The sequence below is a fragment of the Nomascus leucogenys genome, chromosome 19, assembly GCF_006542625.1.
Source record: "Nomascus leucogenys isolate Asia chromosome 19, Asia_NLE_v1, whole genome shotgun sequence".
In the NCBI taxonomy this organism is placed as follows: domain Eukaryota; kingdom Metazoa; phylum Chordata; class Mammalia; order Primates; family Hylobatidae; genus Nomascus; species Nomascus leucogenys.
The window spans coordinates 68,173,760-68,193,569 of NC_044399.1; the positions used below are offsets into that span (position 1 = coordinate 68,173,760).

Here is a 19,810-nt window from a genome sequence, read left to right on the forward strand (position 1 = left end):
AATTCGACCTGCTGGCCATGATCAGTGATCTCTCCCCTCTCTCTAACACGCCTTCACCTTATACTCCCCTTTCCCTCGTTCTAAATATTCTTCTTTCTCTTTCTCTATGCTTTTCTTCTGTCTCCTTATTTTTGGTTCTGGCACACTCTGCGTTGGGCACCTGAAGATAAGACAGATGCCCGGCCGGGCGTGGTGGCTCACGTCTGTAATCCCAACACTTTGGGAGGTCGAGGCAGGTGGATCACAAGGTCAGGAGTTCGAGACCAGCCTGACCAACATGGTGAAACTCCGTCTCTACTAAAAATTAAAAAAAAAAAAAAAAAAATTAGCTGGGTGTGGTGGTGCACACCTGTAATCCCAGCTACTCAGGAGGCTGAGGCAGGAAAATCACTTGAACCCAGGAAGTGGAGGTTGCAGTGAGCCAAGATTGTGCCACTGCACTCCAGCCTGGGTGACAGAGGGAGACTCTGTCTCAAAAAAAAATAAAATAAAATAAAATAAATAAATAAATAAATAAAAAAGACAGATGCCCTACAAGCAGCTTTCATGGCCAGTAGCTTTCAAGGCTGGTGACCACAAAATCTAGGTTTCCTCTCTGCATACCTCCTGGAGAGTTACCACATCCCTCAGGAAATGAGCAAGGCTTTCTTCAGGCATGACAGCGAAATCTGAGCTCATAGAGGTGAGCTCCTCTTTACCCTGTATGCGAAACAACTGCAAGCAAGCAGTTTTTCTTCAGGGTCCCTGTCCCTGGTGAGGCAGAGGGTGAGAGAACTTGTCAAGTGCTATAGACTTTTCTTCACCAGTGGAAAGCAGCTTAGTTTCAAAGACTATTTGGTCTTTCTAAATAAACAATCAACCTCTAAAGAGAGTAATTATACCCTATTTATCTTTTCAGTGGTTATTGATTATAATATGAATCCTAAATCAGGATAGTTTCCGGGCAGTTTTAAGTGACGTCTTGCTGTGCAAACACAAAGAATACAAATCTCCAAAAAGTATGGAAGTAAATGGCTATAAGTAAGGAAATTCTAGAAGACTGAATAACTATTTCCTTGTTTGAAGAGAAGTCAATAAGAGAAGAAAACCACCTGCAGACCTCCAAAAAACCACTGCAAAGCAATGCAAAGGAAATATTATCCAGACGACTCGGAGAAAAGCACGGCTTTGAAATGATTTAGTGCAACATCCAGAAGAAAAATACGAAAAACGTGTTTTGGTATCCATAATAGAGAACAGAGTTTCTGTGAAATTGAAGGAGCAGCAGAGAATCACAATGAATGAACAAGGTTAGCTGGAAAAACAACAGAAGAATTGCAAAGAAAGCAAAAAGGCAGGACTTGTGCTTTAGAGATATTTCAGGGGACAAATCCTGGTTCTGCCACTTATCATGTGTCCGTAGAAAAAGCCCAACTTCCCAAATTTTAATACTCATCCCCTGAGACTTTCTGTAAGGCTTAAAATATATATAGACACACACACACACATATAAACACACATATATATTGGCAACACACAGACACACGCACACACACACACACACATATACACACACAGGCAAGCATCCTACTTAGAGGAGGCTCTCTGTAACCAATGGCTTCCTCGTCTAAATCCTGACCACTGTGCTCATTCCCACCTTTAAGCTTGCATTTGTTCTTGTTGACTATCTTCCTACCCATTCGTACTTCTATTCATCCTGCAGAGGCCAACAAAAGGCACACTTCCTCTGAGAAGCCCATGGGGTTTTCTCCCCTCTCTGACCTTTCACTGCTGTCAGTGCTTTCACTAAACATTATAATATTGAAACGATTCTGCCTTGTATGAGTCTCTGCACTTTCATATATAAAAGCTCAAGGAGAACACATACTTTCTGAAGTCAAAGGCTGTATAACTTTATTGTTTGTGTATTTACTTGTTTACTTATTTTTTTGAGATAGGGTCTCACTCTGTTGCCCAGGCTGGAGTACAGTGGTGCGATCACGGCTCACTGTACGCCAGCCTCAATCACAGCCTCGACCTCCTGGGCCCAAGCAATCCTCCTATCTCAGCCTCCCGAGTAGCTGGGACCACAGGCACGTGCCACACTTGGCTAGGTTTTGTGTGTTTTTTGTTTTGTTTTGTTTTGTTTTTGGTACAGATGGGGTCTCCCTATGTTGCCCAGGCTATATATATATATATTTTTATATGCTCCATAATGCTTGGAACTCTCGAGCTCAGAATGACTTGTTAAGTTGGGCTCTCTGGAGAGAGAACATACAGGAAGGGTCTCTCCAACTTCAGAGTGACTGCTTGCTAGTGAGATCCCAGCTCACAATTACCTTCTGTAGAATCACCCTCTTATCACCCCTCTTTCAAGTAAGGTGGAGGGCCCAGAGGCTAAGAAGAAGGAAAAGAAGGAATACTAAAGGTCAGAGACAACAGGAGTATGTGCTTAATCAGGATTTATAATGGGAGAGAGAAGGGTGTTTGCGGTTTTGTTTTGAAATCTCAGGGTAAATCTGGCAATGGGAGACTGGTTACCAGGAACTGAGTTTGCGGAGCCCTTGGGTGATACATTCTAAACACATCCCCGTCTTACCTATATTGTGCTTGAAAGTGGCTTTGCACAAAGCTTTGACCTAGAGGAAGCTGAGCTGATGGTGACAGGCAGTTCTCAGAGGTTTTAGTGGCTTCAGGCGGAAGCTGCAAAGAAATGAGGAAAGGAAGCCAGATTAGATACACCTCTCGTCACTCAACTGCTTCCAGACCACTGAGCCCATACTTCCTCCCGGGCCCGCATCATCCCTTCTGGGCCTCTGTGGAGTCTCAACCTTCAGTGCTACCTTTACCATAACTCAAAGCTCTTTCAATCCCCTGACCTTCCAAATTCTCTGGGACAAGAAGTGTGTGTGTATTAAAAGAGGAAACCTGAGCCTGAACCTTGGCGGATGCTCGCTCGTTCTCACCAGCCTCACCCGTTCCCCCTGGATGGACAGCCCTTTGCGTTATCTCCATCCCACTCGGCTTCAATGTCTAGATGCCTCTTGTGTATTTATTGGGTGGGCTTGCCATCACCTCAAACGCATCCACACCAAATCTCTCCACCTTCCACCCGCCTGCTAAATCATTCCTGCCCACATTTTCTTAGGAGTCAGTTTCACGTAAGTATTCCCTTTTGCAGGCAAATGAGGCTTTTAGTTTTTCAATTTGGTCCACAAGCTTCCTTCACTCTGTCCATCAGTCCTGGTGTCCTTTGCATTCCCCTTGCATTTCCTTGTTTCCTGTGGCTGCGACAGCAAATTATCACAAACTGGGGGCTGTAAATAATAGCTTATTCTCTCACAGTTCTCACAAGCAGACATCCAAAATCAGTATCACTGCACTGAAATCGAGGTGTTGGCAGGGCCGCACTCCCTCCAGAGGCTCTAGATGAGAGTCTGCTCCTTGACTCTTTCAACTCTGGTGGCTGCCGGAATTCCTTGGCTTGTGACCACATCACCCCAATTCTCAAGGCTAGCATCTTCAACTCTCTCTCTCTGCTCTGTCTTCACATAGCTTTCTCCTGTGTGTGTCTCAAATCTCCCCCAGCCTCTCTTTCACAAGGACACTGGTAGTGCATTTAGGGCCCACTGGCATAATCCAGGTTAATGACCCCATCTCAAGATTCTTAATCACATCTCCAAAGTCTTTACCCTAGAAGGTAATGATATCATTTGGCTGTGTCCCTACCTGAATCTCATCTTGAATTGTAATCCCCACAATCCCCGCATGTCTAGAGAGAGAGCTGGTGGGAGGTGACTGGATCATGGGGGTGGTTCCCCCATGCTGTTCTCGTGTTAGTGAGTGAGTTCTCATGAGATCTGATGGTTTTATAAGGGGTGCTTCCCCCTTTGCTGCTCACTCTTCCCTCTCCTGACACCTTGTGAAGACGGTGCCTGCTTCCCCTTCCACCATGACTGTAAGTTTCCTGAGGCCTCCCCAGTCATGTGGAACTGTGAGTCAATTAAACCTCTTTCTTTTGTAAGTTACCCAGTCTCAGGTATTCCTTTATAGCAGTGTGAAAACAGACTAATACAGACAACATCTACAAGATGCAGTGATTAGGAACTCATATCTTTGGGGGTCATTTTTTAGCCTATCTCACCTCAGGGCTTCTGTGTGCCCTGATGCCACCAACCTCCTCTGGACCCCTACCACTTCCAAAATGAGTTATATGACCTTTCTAGTTTCCCTAAATTTATTCTTCACCCGCCGTCCATTCCCTACCACACATGGGACACAATATTTTGATTAAGGCCCTGTTATGCCAAAACTTCTGCCCTGGAAGAGGTCTGTCCCTAAGAGCAATCCCAGAATCAAAGCCACTCATAATATAACGTTATTTAGTAAAATATAAACGTACCTATATAAATACTGGCCGGGCGTGGTGGCTCACGCCTGTAATCCCAGCACTTTGGGAGGCCGAGGCGGGCGGATGACGAGGTCAGGAAATCGAGACCATCCTGGCTAACACGGTGAAACCCCGCCTCTACTAAAAATACAAAAAATTAGCCGGGCGTGGTGGCGGGCGCCTGTAGTCCCAGCTACTCAGGAGGCTGAGGCAGGAGAATGGCGTGAACCCGGGAGGCGGAGCTTGCAGTGAGCCAAGATCGTGCCACTGCACTCCAGCCTGGGTGACAAAGTGAGACTCCGTCTCAAAAAAAAAAAAAAAAAAATCAAAAAATCTATGCAAGGCCCCACATAAAATATGCCCTAGAGCAGCACCTCTCAACTTTTTCATCATCACTCCCTTCATAGAGTCTTTTTAGACCATTTTTCCTAACATTTCCACCATGAAACTTGAATACTGTAGATACACTGTGCATGTGTCTATATATACCTTCAGAAGAACAGGCAGGCAGTGAGGTGTATGTAAAGACCTGGGTGACATTAGAGGCAAATGTTGAAGGATTTTAGAAAGCAGATGACAGAACCAGGCAAAAGGAACATATGTGAAGCGTCTGGGGTAAGGTGTGCAATTTACTTCAAAGTACATCCAAAAAATAAGATGAGGGAAAAAAAAGATATGAGTAATGAGTGGATAGAGAGACAGATGGGTAAATGTGTGATAAAGCAAATTTAGTACAACGTAAGTTGTAGAATCTAGGTGATGGGGAGGAGTGTTTACTGCATAATTAATTCAACTTTTCCATATGTTTGAAATTTTTCATAATAAAATATTGAGACGAACAAGTTATGAGTGCTCAAAATGGTCATTCTTATATGTCCTAACATTTTATGACACCCAATTTGCCTAGGATACAGGATGTGCAAAGGGAAGTAGAAAACAGGGCTGGAGAGTGAGTCTGGTGCCACAGTGGGTGGGGGCTTCTATGTCCTAAGGGAGACTACCTGGCTCAGTGAACAGCATGGTACCAGGGTGAAGAATGTCCAAATCAGGCTGGGCACAGTGGCTCACACCTGTAATCCCAGCACTTTTGGAGAACGAGGCGAGTGGATCACCTGAGGTCAGAAGTTCAAGACCAACCTGGCCAATATGGCAAAAACTCGTCTCTACTAAAAATACAAAAAATTAGCCAGGCATGATGGCAGGCATCTGTAGTCCCAGCTACTCAGGAGACTGAGGCAGGAGAATAACTTGAACCCTGGAGGCAGAGGTTGCAGTGAGCCGAGATTGTGACACTGCACTCCAGCCTGGGCAACAAGAGCAAGACTCCATCTCAAAAATACAAACAAACAAAAACAAACAAACAAAAAGAATGTCTGGGCGGGCGCAGTGGCTCACGCCTGTAATTCCAGCACTTTGGGAGGCTGAGGCGGGTGGATCACCTGAGGTCAGGAGTTCAAGACCAGCCCAGCCAATATGGTGAAACCCCGTCTCTACCAAAAATACATAAATTAGCCAGGCATGGTGGCGCACATCTGTAATCCCAGCTACTTGGGAGGCTGAGGCAGGAGAATCGCTTGAACCCGGGAGGCAGAGTTTGCAGTGAGCCGAGATCACACCACTGCATTCCAGCCTGGGCGACAGAGCAAGCAAGACTCCGTCTCAAAAAAAAAAAAAAAAAAAAAAAGAACATCTAAATCCCCACACCGGTACTTGACTACAAGTTACTTGACTGCTCTGATCCAGCTAAAAAAGTTACTTAATCTCTTTGCTCCATGATTTCTCAACTATAATAAAGGGATAATGACAGTACCTGTCTGATAGGGATGCTCTGAGTATTTAAAGAGTTTATATATACAAAACACAAGGCTGGGTACAGTGGCTCACATCTGTAATCTCAGCACTTTGGGAGGCCGAGGTGAGCAGATTACTTGAGGTCAGGAGTTCGAGACCAGCCTGGCCAACATGGTAAAATCCTGTCTCTACTAAAAATACAAAAATTAGCCGGGTGTGGTGGTGCACACCTGTAATCCCAGCTACTCAGGAAGCTGAGGCAGGAGAATTGCTTGAGCCCAGGAGGCGGAGGCTGCAGTGAGCTGAGATCACACCACTGCACTCTAGCCTGGGCAACAGATCAAGATTCTGTCTCAAAAAAAAAAAAAAAAAAAAAAAAAAAAAGAGCATATATACAAAACACTTAGAACCATACCTGGCACAAAGCACAGTGTAGGTGGCGGTTGTTATTCCAGGAGGAGGAGTACCTGATGAGTTTTGAACTGAGATGGTAGCAACATGCTTGGAGAGATGCTTTAACTTGACAGCTACTGACTCCCAGATGAAGAAGTGTAAGTTTGGAGGTTAGGACACAGATTAGGAGGCTCAAGCGTTCAGGAAACAACAGGATAAGGTAGGACAGGAGCCATGAAGATGAAAAGGAGGGATGGATTCAGGACACCTGTGGACGTAGCTCACCACTCAGTCCCTGACTGTGGGAGTGGACGAATGTGATCAACTCCAACGATCCAGTCTGGTGCCTGGAGAACCCCCTCCGTTCCGTTTACAGAGAGGCAAAGTCAAAAGGAGACGTGGGTTTGGGATGGGCATGCTGGGTTTGAGGTGACTCAATATCCAGGCAGAGACATTCATGACAAATAGGGGAAGGGCACTTGGAGGAGGTAACTTGGATGCATAGCAGACCCCGGCGTATTTTGACTGCCCCGTATCCACTACTCCTCTTTGGTAGTAGCAACCCCTGTTTTGGAACCCTGAATCCAGTCCACGCATGGGGAGGGCTCTTTAATCAGGGGTACTGCCCTCACCTATCAGGGATAGGCCCATGACCCAAGCAAGCCACACTGAGATGTTCCTGCTCTGAATGTGAATCATGAACAGAGTGGCCAAAGGCTGAAAACATTTTTGTGGGCTGTGCTGTCCAGGGAAGAGAATGGAGCAGTTCCTGCTGCTGAGATACCCTCACAGCTGTCTGATTCTTGACAGTTCCAAGCTGGTCCTTCAGCTTTCCCTGTCACTGAGTGTGGGGCTCCTTGGCCTTCTCCTAAGTTCCCCTCTTGTTTGAGTCAGCTCAAGTCGGTTGCTGTTGCTTGCAACCCAAGAATTCAATGGGTTCAATGACACTGAACAGCACTGGGAGAGGCTGCATACAGGATCACCCAGGGAAGGGCATGGAGAAAGAAAATCCTGAAAGAGGCTGGAGTGAGGGGCAGCAGGGGGTCATTCACAAAGCATGGACAACGAGGTCAAATATGCTGGCTCTGCTCTGTTAGCTGAATGACACTCAGCCTATCTCTCTGAGCCTCATTCTACATCTAACACATCAACTTCATGGAGCTACCATGAAAATCACAAGGGATGACCTGCACTTTGGCTCACACCTGTAATCCCAGCACTTTGGGAGGCCAAGGTGGGAGGATTGCTTGAATCCAGGAGTTTGAAACCAGCCTGGACAACATAGTGAGACCTTGTCTCTACAAAACTAAAAAATTAGCCAGGTGTGGTGGTGTATCCCTGAAGTAGAGCTCCTTAGTGGGGGGCTGAGGCAGGAGGATCGCTGGAGCCCAGGAGGTCAAGACTGCAGTGAGCTATGATCACTCCACTGCACTCCAGCCTGGGCAGCAGAGTGAGGCCCTGTCTCAAAAAATAAATGAATAAAAATGAACAAAATCCCAAGAGATGACATGTATTGTGTATCTTCCCTGCACATAGTCAGTGCTTAATACATGTCGGCTTCCTGGTCCTCTCCCCAGCCTCATCCCCTACTTAATTCTGCAAGAGCGGCATTTTCTGGAAAGCAAACTGACAAAAAGATTGTGTTAGGGTTTTTAACAGGGTAATAAAAATGTGCCCTCTTTGCAGGATGAAAACATTTGAGGATCAGTAAATTAACAGAAAAGAAAGCGGCCCTTATGGTTTTTATTCCAGTTTCAAATAAATCTAGCTACATGGCTTTCCTATGTCTTAACAGAAATAACCTCAAAGAGAAAAACAATCAGAGTTTCACAGAGGATAGTGGCTTTCCTTCTAGGAAAGGGAAAATGAAGTTTCACGCCGGATAATCCCAACAGCTCTGTTCTCTACCTTCAAGCGTACACAGCCGGGCCTCCGCAGGCAGCTCAATTTTCTGAGAGCAAATTTCAGGAGAGGCTTTGACCCCAGACAGAGAAAGAGATCTTTTCTGGTTTCAATCAGGTCAAACCAAGGGCGGGGTAAGCTCCTTTCTCTAGCCAATAGCCACCCCCCGGTCTTGCCTGGCCAATCTACTCCCAACATGCCTGGCCCCTTAAGGAACAGGAAGCAGCTGGAGAGATGAAGGCCAGGGAGCGAGAGGTGGAGGGGTCTGGAATCAGGCTGGGCCCTGTCAGCCACATAGAAGTCTGAATTTTGTTCTACGTGCTATTGGAAGCCAGTGGGGGAATTTAAGCAGAAGAGGGACAAGCTCTTATTTCCTTTCTATCTGGTGGTAGTGTGGAGTATATTGGAATGGGACATATTCAAAATTGGAAAATCAATTATGGATGCTTTTATTTGTGTCTTGAAGTTGTTAAAAAGAATTACTGGCCAGGCGTGGTGGCTCACGCCTCGCCTGTAATCTCAGCACTTTGGGAGGCCGAGGCAGGTGGATCATGAGGTCAGGAGTTCGAGGCCAGCCTGGCCAACATAGTGAAACCCTGTCTCTACTAAAAATACAAAAATTAGCCAGGCATGGTGGCACACGCCTGTAGTTCCAGCTACTCGGGAGGCTGAGACAGGAGAATCGCTCGAACCCCGGGGGTGGAGGTTGTGGTGAGCTGAGATCGCGCCACTGCACTCCAACCTGGGCAACAGAGCAAGACTCCATCTCAAAAAAAAAAAAAAAAGAATTATTGCCAGGCCTCCTTGGCTTAAATAAACACAATATTATGTTAAAGAAAGGTCTGGGGGTGGTGCACCATAAGAAACAAAGGTTCTAGAGCAGTAGCTCTCAACTGGGTTAGGGGAATGGTGATTTTGTCACCATCCCCATTCCCATCCCAGGGGACATTTGGCAATCTCTGAAGACATTTTTGGCTATCACAAATAGTCAAATGCCTAGTCCAGATGCCTACTAGACTGGCTTCTAGGAGGTAGAGGTGCTACTAATGCTACCATGAACAGGACAGCCATCCTCAGAAAAGAATCAAATGGCCACAAACATCCAACAGTGTTGAAGTTAAGGAACCCTGTTACAGAGGTGAGTTTACTGGATTTGTGTCCTAGTTCTCTCACTTAATAACTGTGTGACTTGGGACGAGTTACTTAACCTCTCTGGGATCTTCTCCACCCTTAAGCCCAGTGCCTTTTCCTGCTACCAAGAAGTAGAAAAGGAAAACTGAAACGCTATCTATCCCACCTACCTTACAAGTAGGAAGACCTACCTGGTATAGCCAGGGAGAGGAGAGGGTAAAAAACAGGATAAGAGGCTCTTCCTGTGCAGCCAGCAGAAAGAGGTACCATCTATTTCTAAGTCTCCTCTCTCCCGCCATGGGAAATTAAGAAAGCATGAGGAAAGCTTTAGGAGAAGGAATCCAGCACACTGGCTTTGAAATAGACAGAGCCAGGTTCAATTCTATCTCCACCAAGTAGAAGTTGAGAGTGACCTTGAGCAACTTAACCTAAATTTTCATTAACTGTAAAATATGAGTTATCCTTATAATAGTAAAGCATAACTAATTTAGTCAATCATTTCAAGAGTTTATTGTCTACTCTGTGTCAGGTAGAGAAATAAATTGTGCAAAGCATCAAGTTAGGCCCCTGGCACGTAACAAACATTCGATAAACAGTATCTTTTAAAAAATATATCCTTCTGATTTCAAAATGTGTTCACTATAAACTTGTGGAATATACAGTATAGTAGACATATGTTTATCTGCTCAGCATTCCTTTCTTTGGGGAAGCAAACTGTTCCATTTCTATAAAAGCTCTCCTTGGCCCACGTTCACCCCCACAGGCATGCAACCCAGCTGCACCCAATTAGAATATTCCATTCTTCTGGCCACATGCCCAGGAATGGACATGTGAACCAAGCTGAGACAATCGGACTCTTCCCTGGGCTTTTTCTGGAATCCCAAGATCTAAAGACTACATGAGCATTGCAGAAGGCCATCTTGTTACCATCTGGGCAGAGCCAGTCTGAAAACGGAGCCAGAGACAAGGGATAGAGACATAGTCAAAGACCTGCTGACGTGATCTGAGTCCCTGGATCCAGCCCTACTTGAAGCTGGTTTGACCCTTGGACTCACAAGTTATAAAAGTCAATAAATGCCCTTTCCTTAAGTGAGACTAAGTTAAATTTCTGTCACTTACAACGAAAAGGGGTCAGAATAAGATAAACAGGAAATCATGGTAAGTAAAAGAAATCACCCCTAATCTCAAAACCCAGAGAAACCACCATGACCTTCAAATGTGTGGTCCTCCCAGGTTTTATTGTGGTGATTGTTTGCTTTGTTTCATTTGTATGTTTTGGGAATGACTGGGGTGATTATTTTTAAAATATGAAAATAGGCTTTCAAACCAGACCCCCCTGGGCTTGAATCCTGACTCTGTCCTTTACTTAGCTGTGCGGCTTTAGAAGGTTACCCAATCTCTCTGATACATGGAACATATATAGTTATGTTCTCCTTTTCTTAAAGTTGTAGGTTGACATTTTAAGTGAGAAAAAAATAGAAAGGTAACAGTTGGAAAACATAAAGGAAACAGACAAATTTAAGGAAGAAAAAGACTAAGCTTCCTGCACTGTTCATTCTTTATTACGCTAGAATGACGGGCTCCAAGCAAACACTGAAGGGATGGGAAGGTGCTGGTTGAAAGATCTAAGCACTTTCCAAGGGTTTTTTTATTTGATTAATGAAAAGGATGAGAATAGTGTTTCCAGATTTAAAACAAAACCAAAAAACTGGTAAAACAGTTCTCATGGCTGCAACTGGATTAGCCATGTGATACATCAAAAGGTATGTGTTATTGATTAATTATCAAAGTTCATAAAACTTTATTTCTATTACAGCAGATTATTCGTGGATGTTGTTAAAATAACTTTGCTCACTCATTGATATGGAATTATCAAAGCTCATGAAACTTCTCTATTACAGCAGATTATTCACAGATGTTGTTAAAATAACTTTGCTCACTCATTGACATGGTTTGGCTCTGTGTCCCCACCCAAATCTCATCTCAAATTATAATCCCCATAATCCCCACATGTGGAGGGAGGGCCTGGTGGGAGGTGATAGGATCATGGAGGCAGTTTTCCCCATGCTGTCCTTATTATTGTGAGTGAGTTCTCACGAGATCTGATGGTTTTATAAGGGCTGTTCCCCCTCACTCTCTCTCTTTCCTGCCACCTTGTGAAAGAGGTACTTTCACAAGGTGGCAGGAAAAGGAAGAGGTACTTCTCCTTCCACCATGATTGTAAGTTTCCTGAGGCCTCCCCAGCCATGTGGAATTGTGAGTCAATTAAACCTCTTTCCTTTGTAAATTACGCAGTCTCAGGTATGTCTCTTTTTTTCTTTTCTTTTCTTTTTTTATTTTATTTTTTTGAGACGGAGTTTCACTGTGTCACCCAGGCTGGGGTGCAACGGTGCGATCTCAGCTCACTCCACCTCCCACATTCAAAGGATTCTCCTGCCTCAGCCTCCCGAGTAGCTGAGATTACAGGAGCATGCCACCACGCCCGGCTCATTTTTATATTATTAATAGAGATGGGGTTTCGCCATCTTGGCCAGGCTGGTCTTGAACTCCTGACCTCAAGTGATCTGCCTGCCTCGGCCTTCCAAAGTGCTGGGATTACAGGCGTGAGTCACCGCACCCGGCCTCAGGTATTTCTTTATAGCAGTGTGAAAATGGATGAATACTTTCATAATATAGTAACTTCATTCACTTTTACTTTCTTAAGTACAAGATAAAGGACTAGCATTAGAGCATAAGCCATCATTGAGCAAAGTCCATAAAGACCGCACCTGATGTATCAATTAGCTGTGCTTATGACAAATTATTGTAGTGCTTTCCTCCTCTGAAAGGTTTGGGGTTCCATCAAAACCTGGGGATGCTAAATGCACATGTGTAAAAATCATCCATCCTGTGTTGTGAGAGGAAAAGTTTAACAGTTGGTACTCTGTAGAATACATAACTGAGAAAGCAATGGTAGAGTTCAAATGGTACCATCTGCAAATAATAAGGAATGGTACTCATGGCCTTGGATGACCACACTAATGAACGGAATACAAACCAAAGAAAAGACTTTTCATATTTTGAGCCAAAATGAAACTCTATTCATTGTATCACTCGGACAAACAGAATGAGAAATACTGGAATGGAAGGAAACGCCTTGTGTAAAACAAACACAGCTAAGAGAAGGCAGCAGGGAACAGACTGTGGATATAGTAGTCAGACTATATAGGAATCTAAGAATCTCAATTTCAAGATTCAGTTTTGAGGCGCTGAGTCAATATTTAAAGGAAAAAAGAAAACCCAGTACATTGTGTTGTTTTGAGAGTGACTGACCTTCTCCGACACTGGCCCTCGGGATGAACCCTCCAGGTCCTCATGTACACGATCCAGCAACCAGAGCAGGAATTCCAGGGCGTCGTGCTGGGAATTGCCTTGGAACTGAGAGCCGTACTTGGAAACTGCATTCTGAAAGGAAAAAAGGAAATCCAGAGGTGAATTTGGCCCTTTATACAACCAAATGAAGGCTCTATGAGCACCAGGTCTACTGAGTGGACATTATCCAGCCCTGACCTGGGATGACAGCACCCAAACAGCCAGGGTAGAAATGTTCTTTGACGCCAAACGTTCTTTGACGCCTTTTGGGGCAATGTCCCCAAATGGTATGAGGGTCTCTGTATATGGGAGAAGACATTTTCTTCCCAGAGGACTGCTGATGTGTATCCTATCCTTTGAAAACCCACAGGGTGGTCTCTGTTGAATATTTTGATGCTGTTGAACATCTGACCCACCGAAGCTCTCTTCCTGTGACTGCTGGGGCATGATGCTCCACTGGCCTTCCCTCCATTGGTCTATTCTCAGGCTCTCTCTCTCTGTTCACCTAGATGGTGAACAGCCTCCTAGCCCTACTTGCTCTCCCTCACTGATTTCATTCATTCTCATAGCTTCAACTCTTTCTTCTTTCAGAATACCCACATTTGCAGTGAAGTTGATTTCCTTAAATACCACGCATGTAGCTCCTCTACTGCCTCTTTCTAAGATGTATGAAATTTAAGGATACAAGCTTGTTTCTGTGGTTAGGGCATCAAACGGTTGAGCCAGCCCTTCACTCCTTTGATAAATATGTATTGAGTGCCAGCCACACGCCAGGCACTATTCTAGGGACCGGGATACAACAGTGAACAAAACAGATGAAGACTCACTGCCCTCGTGGTGTTTGCATTCCTGGTACCCCTTGCGCTGTCCTTCTGTTAAATTGTGTAGCACCTTTGTCATTTTCTGTATAAATGCGCATTCCAGCTTTTTAAAAGTTTATTGCAAAGAGTAATATATGCACATACTAAAAAACAGTAATTCAATAAAAAAAGGATTATAATGAAGTCTTCCTTCTACCTGGCCTTCATCCTATGGTATCCCTTCTCAGGAGACAGCCACTTTTAGCAGTTCCTTCAGCATCTTTCCAGGGACTTTTGCTATACATGTGTGAGCATGTGGGCATCTGGGTGTAAGCAAATCACTTGTCTGTGTGTCCACACATGCACATGACAGCACGTGATGGATGTGGGACCCAGTCTTAGACTGCAGAGCCAAGCCTCCAGTCTCATCCCACGCAGGTCTGTTCTCTGTTCACACCTGCCAAAGGGACTGGTCTTAACAAGACTGAGGACCAGGACAATCCTTACCACTGCCAATCAAATCAGGCAGCCTGGGCTTTTTTTTTTTTTTTCCTTTCTTTCTTTTAATTTTCCCTTGAGATTTAAAGGAGCCTTTAGAGGCCAGGTGCAGTGGCTCATGCCTGTAATCCCAGCAATTTGGGAGGCCAAGGCAGGTGGATCACTTTAAGTCAGGAGTTCAACAGCAGCCAGGCCAATATAGTGAAACCCCGTCTATACTACAAATACAAAAATTAGCTGGGCGTGGTGGTACATGTCTGAAATCCCAGCTACTTAGGAGACTGAGGCAGGAGAATCGCTTGAACCTGGGAGGTAGAGGTTGCAGTGAGGAGAGATTGCACCACTGTACTCCAGCTTGGGTGGCACAGTGAGACTCTGTCTCAAAAAAATAAAACTAAAAATAAAGGAGACTTCAGGATGAGACAAAGCAAAAATGCAAGATTTAATTAACTGAAATGCTGGTTCTGAGTCTTTTTGTTTTTTTAAGACAGTGTTTCACTCTTGTTGCCCAGGCTAGAGTGCAATGGCGTGATCTCAGCTCACTCCAACCTCCACCTATGGGTTCAAGTGATTCTCCTGCCTCAGCCTCCCAAGTAGCTGGGTTTACAGGTACCTGCCACCACACCCAGCTAATGTTTGTATTTTTAGTAGAGATGAGGTTTCACCATGTTGTCCAGGCTGATCTCGAACTCCTGACCTCAGGTGATCCCGCCTGCCTCGGCCTGCCCAAGTGTGGCTCTGAGTCTTTATGTCAATCACATTAGTGTGGATTCTTCCCCCAGGCTTCTCTGCATGTTGATTCCCAAGTAGGGCTACCAGATTTAGTAAATAAAAATACAAGATACCCAGTTAGATTTGAATTTCACATAAACAATGAATATGTTTTTAGTAGAAATATGTCCCATGCAATATTTGGGACGTGTTTACACTAAAAAGTTATTCATTTTTTATCTGCAATTAAAAATCAGCTGGGCATGGTATATTTTTCATCTGGCAACCCTACCCCCAAACAACCCTCAAACCTCTTCTCTTCTGGGTGAGCAGCCGGCCCTTCCAACTCAAAATCTCTAAAACCAGCTCATCCTTTTAATGTAGGTGTCATCTTTCAGGTTCTCCTTCAGATCGGTCAGCTGTTAAGCAGTCTGGATGCTGGCTCCCAAATGTCTCCGCCCTTCCCCTATAGAAGAGTCTCATTCCAACTGTTGAGTTCCACCTACAGCTGACCCAGACAACAATATCTACCTAAGGAGGGGCCCAGCCCCTAGGTTTTCCCTTTGCCAACCCACTGACTTCATGGTAGACCAGACCAATTTTCCTACAGCTTGGCTGAATATTGTCATGCTCTGACTCTAAATCATTCCTTACTCTCCTGCTCACCACCAAATAGTCCAAGCACCCTCTGTGGTTCAGCCCCATACCATATCATTCCATGTTTCAAAGCTCCAGGTAAGTAAACCACTAGCTGCCCCAAACACGCTTTCCTGCTTCTACAGTCTAGACCTTTACTTTTTTTTTTCTTTTTTTGAAATGGAGTTTTGCTCTTGTTGCCCAGCTGGAGTGCAATGGCACGACCTCGGCTCACTGCAACCTCGGTCTCCCGGGTTCAAACGATTCTCCTGCCTCAGCCTCCTGAGTAGCTGGGATTACAGGGGCCTGCCACCACACCTGGCTAATTTTTGTATTTTTAGTAAAGATGGGGTTTCACCATGTTGGCCAGGCTGGTCTTAAACTCCTGACCTCAGATGATCCACCCACCTCGGCCTCCCAAAGTGCTGGGATTACAGGCGTGAGCCACCATACCTGGCTTAGACCTTTGCTTTTGTTCTTCCTTCCATGTGAAATCCATTCCTCTCCAGTTAATCATGATGATCCTTTAAGCCTGACACTCTTCATCTTAGCCTGGCTATAGTACCTGACAACCTTTTCAGAAAGGAGGTGACAACTTCAAGAAGCAAGACAAGATAGGGCCTTAAAAAAATGTCCCTCTCCATAAACAGCAATTCCACTTTTGGGGATTTTGCCTTAGGAAATGAGAGATACAAGCAGAGATGTCTGTATATATCAAGTTATCTGGGTGAAAACTTATGACATACTCAGATGGCCTTAAAATTTATGACTGATGAAATACAAATGATAAAGAAAATAATAATCTGGTCATAAGAAGAAAAAAATGCAAAAATACATATTTGAGATTGTTTTATGTATGTATTTATAGATAGAAAAATAAAAGACCAGAAAATACATGGCAAAATAGTAGCAAATGGTTATCATAGAAAAATGGGAACATGAGCAATTTTTAAATTTTCATTTGTAAATGACAAAGTTTTTTAACAGTGAACATTGTTCTTTGTCTTTTTCCAGTTATAAAGTATTTGGCAGGTATTTCTCAGAATTTTTTTTTAATAACCTATTGATGACTACAGAAGACATTCCCTTAGAAAGTCTGCGGAAACAGGCCGGGGGTGGTGGCTCACACCTGTAATCCCAGCACTTTGGGAGGCCAAGGCAGGTGGGAAACGAGGTCAGGAGATTGAACCCATCCTGGCTACCAAGGTGAAACCCCGTCTCTACTAAAACTACAAAAAATTAGCCGGGCGTGGTGGCGGGCACCTGTAGTCCCAGCTACTTGGGAGGCTGAGGCAGGAGAATCACTTGAACCCGAAAGATGGAGGTTGCAGTGAGCCGAGATTGCGCCACTGCACTCCAGCCTGGGCGACAGAGCGAGACTCCATCTCAAAAAAAGAAGGAAAAAAAAAAAAAGAAAGTCTATGGAAACATAACTAGAACTGCACAAAGCAGTTCCCAAACAGTTAACCAGCTTGGGAAGAATGAACTGCAATATTTGGTTACTTATCTCACATCTTTTTTTTTTTTTTTTTTTTTGCGCTAAGGGCTTGCTGTATTGACCAGGCTGGTCTTGAACTCCTGGCCTCAAGAGGTCCTCCCATCTCGGCCTCCCAAAGTGCTGGGATTACAGGCATGAGCCACCGTGCTCAGCCCTAGATTTGGTTATTTCTGTCCTTCAACATGGCATAACTCTATCTGTATGTATGTTTTATTTCCCAAACATTGATAATTTTTAACATTTCTTATTAAAATTATTCCTAGTTATTTCATATTTCTGGTTGTTTTCTGAATACAAATCTAATTTTATATGTTCTAAATGATTATTCCTTTGATTTTCTACCTTCTATGTGGTGTCATTAATGACAGTAATAAAGCTAAAATAAGGATTTCTACAATGATTTAGCAATTTTCTTTCTAATATTTTTTACTCCATTTCCATTTTATGTCTTACTGTTTTGTCCAGAACTTCCAAAACACAAGAGTGGTGAAGAAGGCATCCTTGTTTTTAAAAAGCCATGTCTCCAGTATATCACTGTAGATGTAAAATTGATGCTTAAGCACATAAGCTAATATAAATTCCAGATGGCTAAAATTTTTAATATAACCATAGAAAAGCTGGTACACAAAATCAAAGATTTATCTTAACATCTGATATAAATAAATCTAAATCTTCCAATATTGGGGTAGGGGGAAGAAGGAGACAGTTTTGATTAAATATTTGTAGCAAATATGACAAGAACTAAGGAACTTACAGAAACATAAAAACATTGAGACCAAAGCAGAATAGATAGATGCATAAGAACATTGAGCAGATGGGCCGGGTAAAGTGGCTCATGGGTCAGGAGTTCAAGACCAGCCTGGCCAACATAGTGAAACCCAGTCTCTACTACAAATACAAAAATTAGCCGGGCGTGGTGGCACGCGCCTGTAGTCCCAGCTACTTGGAAGGCTGAGGCAGGAGAATGGCTTGAACTCGGGAGGCAGAGGTTGCAGTGAGCCGAGATTGCGCCACTGCTGCACTCTAGCCTGGGTGACAGAGCGAGACTCTGTCTCAAAAAAAAAAAAAAAAGAACATTGAACAGATGCTTCCAAGAGCAGACTCGCAACTAGTAAAGAAACAAGGAAAAAATCCTCCACCTCGCTCCTAATCAAAGAAATAAAAATAAAAAACTATTTTTAGAAGTTTAGAAGATAATACTATTTCTTAGGACGCAAAGGCACAAGGGCAATATAATGAACTTCAGTGACTCAAGGGGAAGGGTAGGAGGTGGGTGAAGGATGAAAGACTGCACACTGGGTCCAGTGTCCATCACTCGGGTGCACCAAAGTCTGAAATCACCACTAAAGAGTTTATCCATGTAACCAAATACTGCCTGTTCCCCAAAAACCTATTAAAATTTTTAAAAATGTACTATTTCTTTTTGTTCAATAAATTAATAATAAGGGATGAAGATTTATTAGACAGCCTGGTGATTATAGTTAATAATAATATATTATATACTTGAAAATTGCCAAGGGAATGGATCATAAATGTTCTCACCACAAAAACGTAGGTATGTTGCCTGGGCACAGTGGCTCACACCTGTAATCCCAGCACTTTGGGAGGCCGAGGCAGGCGGATCACTTGGGGTCAGGAGTTTGAGACCAGCATGGCCAACATGGCAAAACCCCGTGTCTACTAAAAATACAAAAAAATAGGTGGGCATGGTGGTGCACGTCTGTAATCCCAGCTACTTGGGAGGCTGAGGCAGGAGAATCGCCTGAACCCAGAAAGTGGAGGTTGCAGTGAGCCGAGATAGTGCCCCTGCACTCCAGCCTGGCCGACAGAGTGAGACTCCGTCTCAACCACAAAAACAACAACAAAAACTCAATATTTAAAAGTGAGATGGTGACTACACAGGTTCACACATTTGTTAAAACTTCCTAAATTTTATGCTTATAATGGGTACATTTCACTGTATATAGTTTAGACCTTAATAAAGTTTATTTAAAAAGTAAAAATAGAAACATAATAAAACAGTCATACTTTTGCTTTGACTGTGTAATTCCATTTGTAGGAATTAAGCTTATAGGAATAATCACAGCTGAGGACAATGATTTAAATACAAGAAACTTCAACACAGTATAATACTGGAAAATGGAAACTCTATTTCCATTTTATGTCTTACTGTTTTGTCCAGAACTTACAAAACATGAGTGGTGAAGAAGGCATCCTTGTTTTTAAAAAGCCGTGTCTCCAGTGTATCACTGTAGATCTAAAATTGATGCTTAAGCACATAAGCTAATATAAATTCCGGATGGCTAAAATTTTTAATATAACCATAGATCTCCATAAAGAATTGGTTAATTTAATAACATATTAATTGTTAAAGACTTAATTATTAACGATTGTTGTGTATTATTAAGACTAGGAGGCCGGCCGCGGTGGCTCACGCTTGTAATCCCAGCACTTTGGGAGGCCGAGGTGGGCGGATCACGAGGTCAGGAGATCGAGACCACGGTGAAACCCCGTCTCTACTAAAAATACAAAAAATTAGCCGGGCGTGGTGGCGGGCGCCTGTAGTCCCAGCTACTCGGAGAGGCTGAGGCAGGAGAATGGCGTGAACCCGGGAGGCGGAGCTTGCAGTGAGCCGAGATTGCGCCACTGCGCTCCAGCCTGGGCGACAGAGCGAGACTCCGTCTCAAAAACAAAAAAAAAAAAAAAAAAAGACTAGGAAAATGTCTTGTA

The 19,810-nt window shown here is 43.9% G+C and overlaps 1 protein-coding gene across 2 annotated transcripts in view; it reads right to left on the reverse strand.

Annotated features, from left to right (window-relative positions):
* Nucleotides 1–19,810, reverse strand: part of USP43 (ubiquitin specific peptidase 43) — a 78,578-nt gene that overhangs the window by 54,127 nt on the left and 4,641 nt on the right. For both annotated transcript variants that reach the window (XM_012501341.2, XM_003274671.4), the window contains exons 2-3: nt 12,899–13,030; nt 2,579–2,682 (exon numbers count right to left, since the gene is read on the reverse strand). In XM_012501341.2, coding sequence (XP_012356795.2) covers nt 2,579–2,682; nt 12,899–13,030 — 236 coding nt within the window. The remainder of the gene's footprint in view (nt 1–2,578; nt 2,683–12,898; nt 13,031–19,810) is intronic.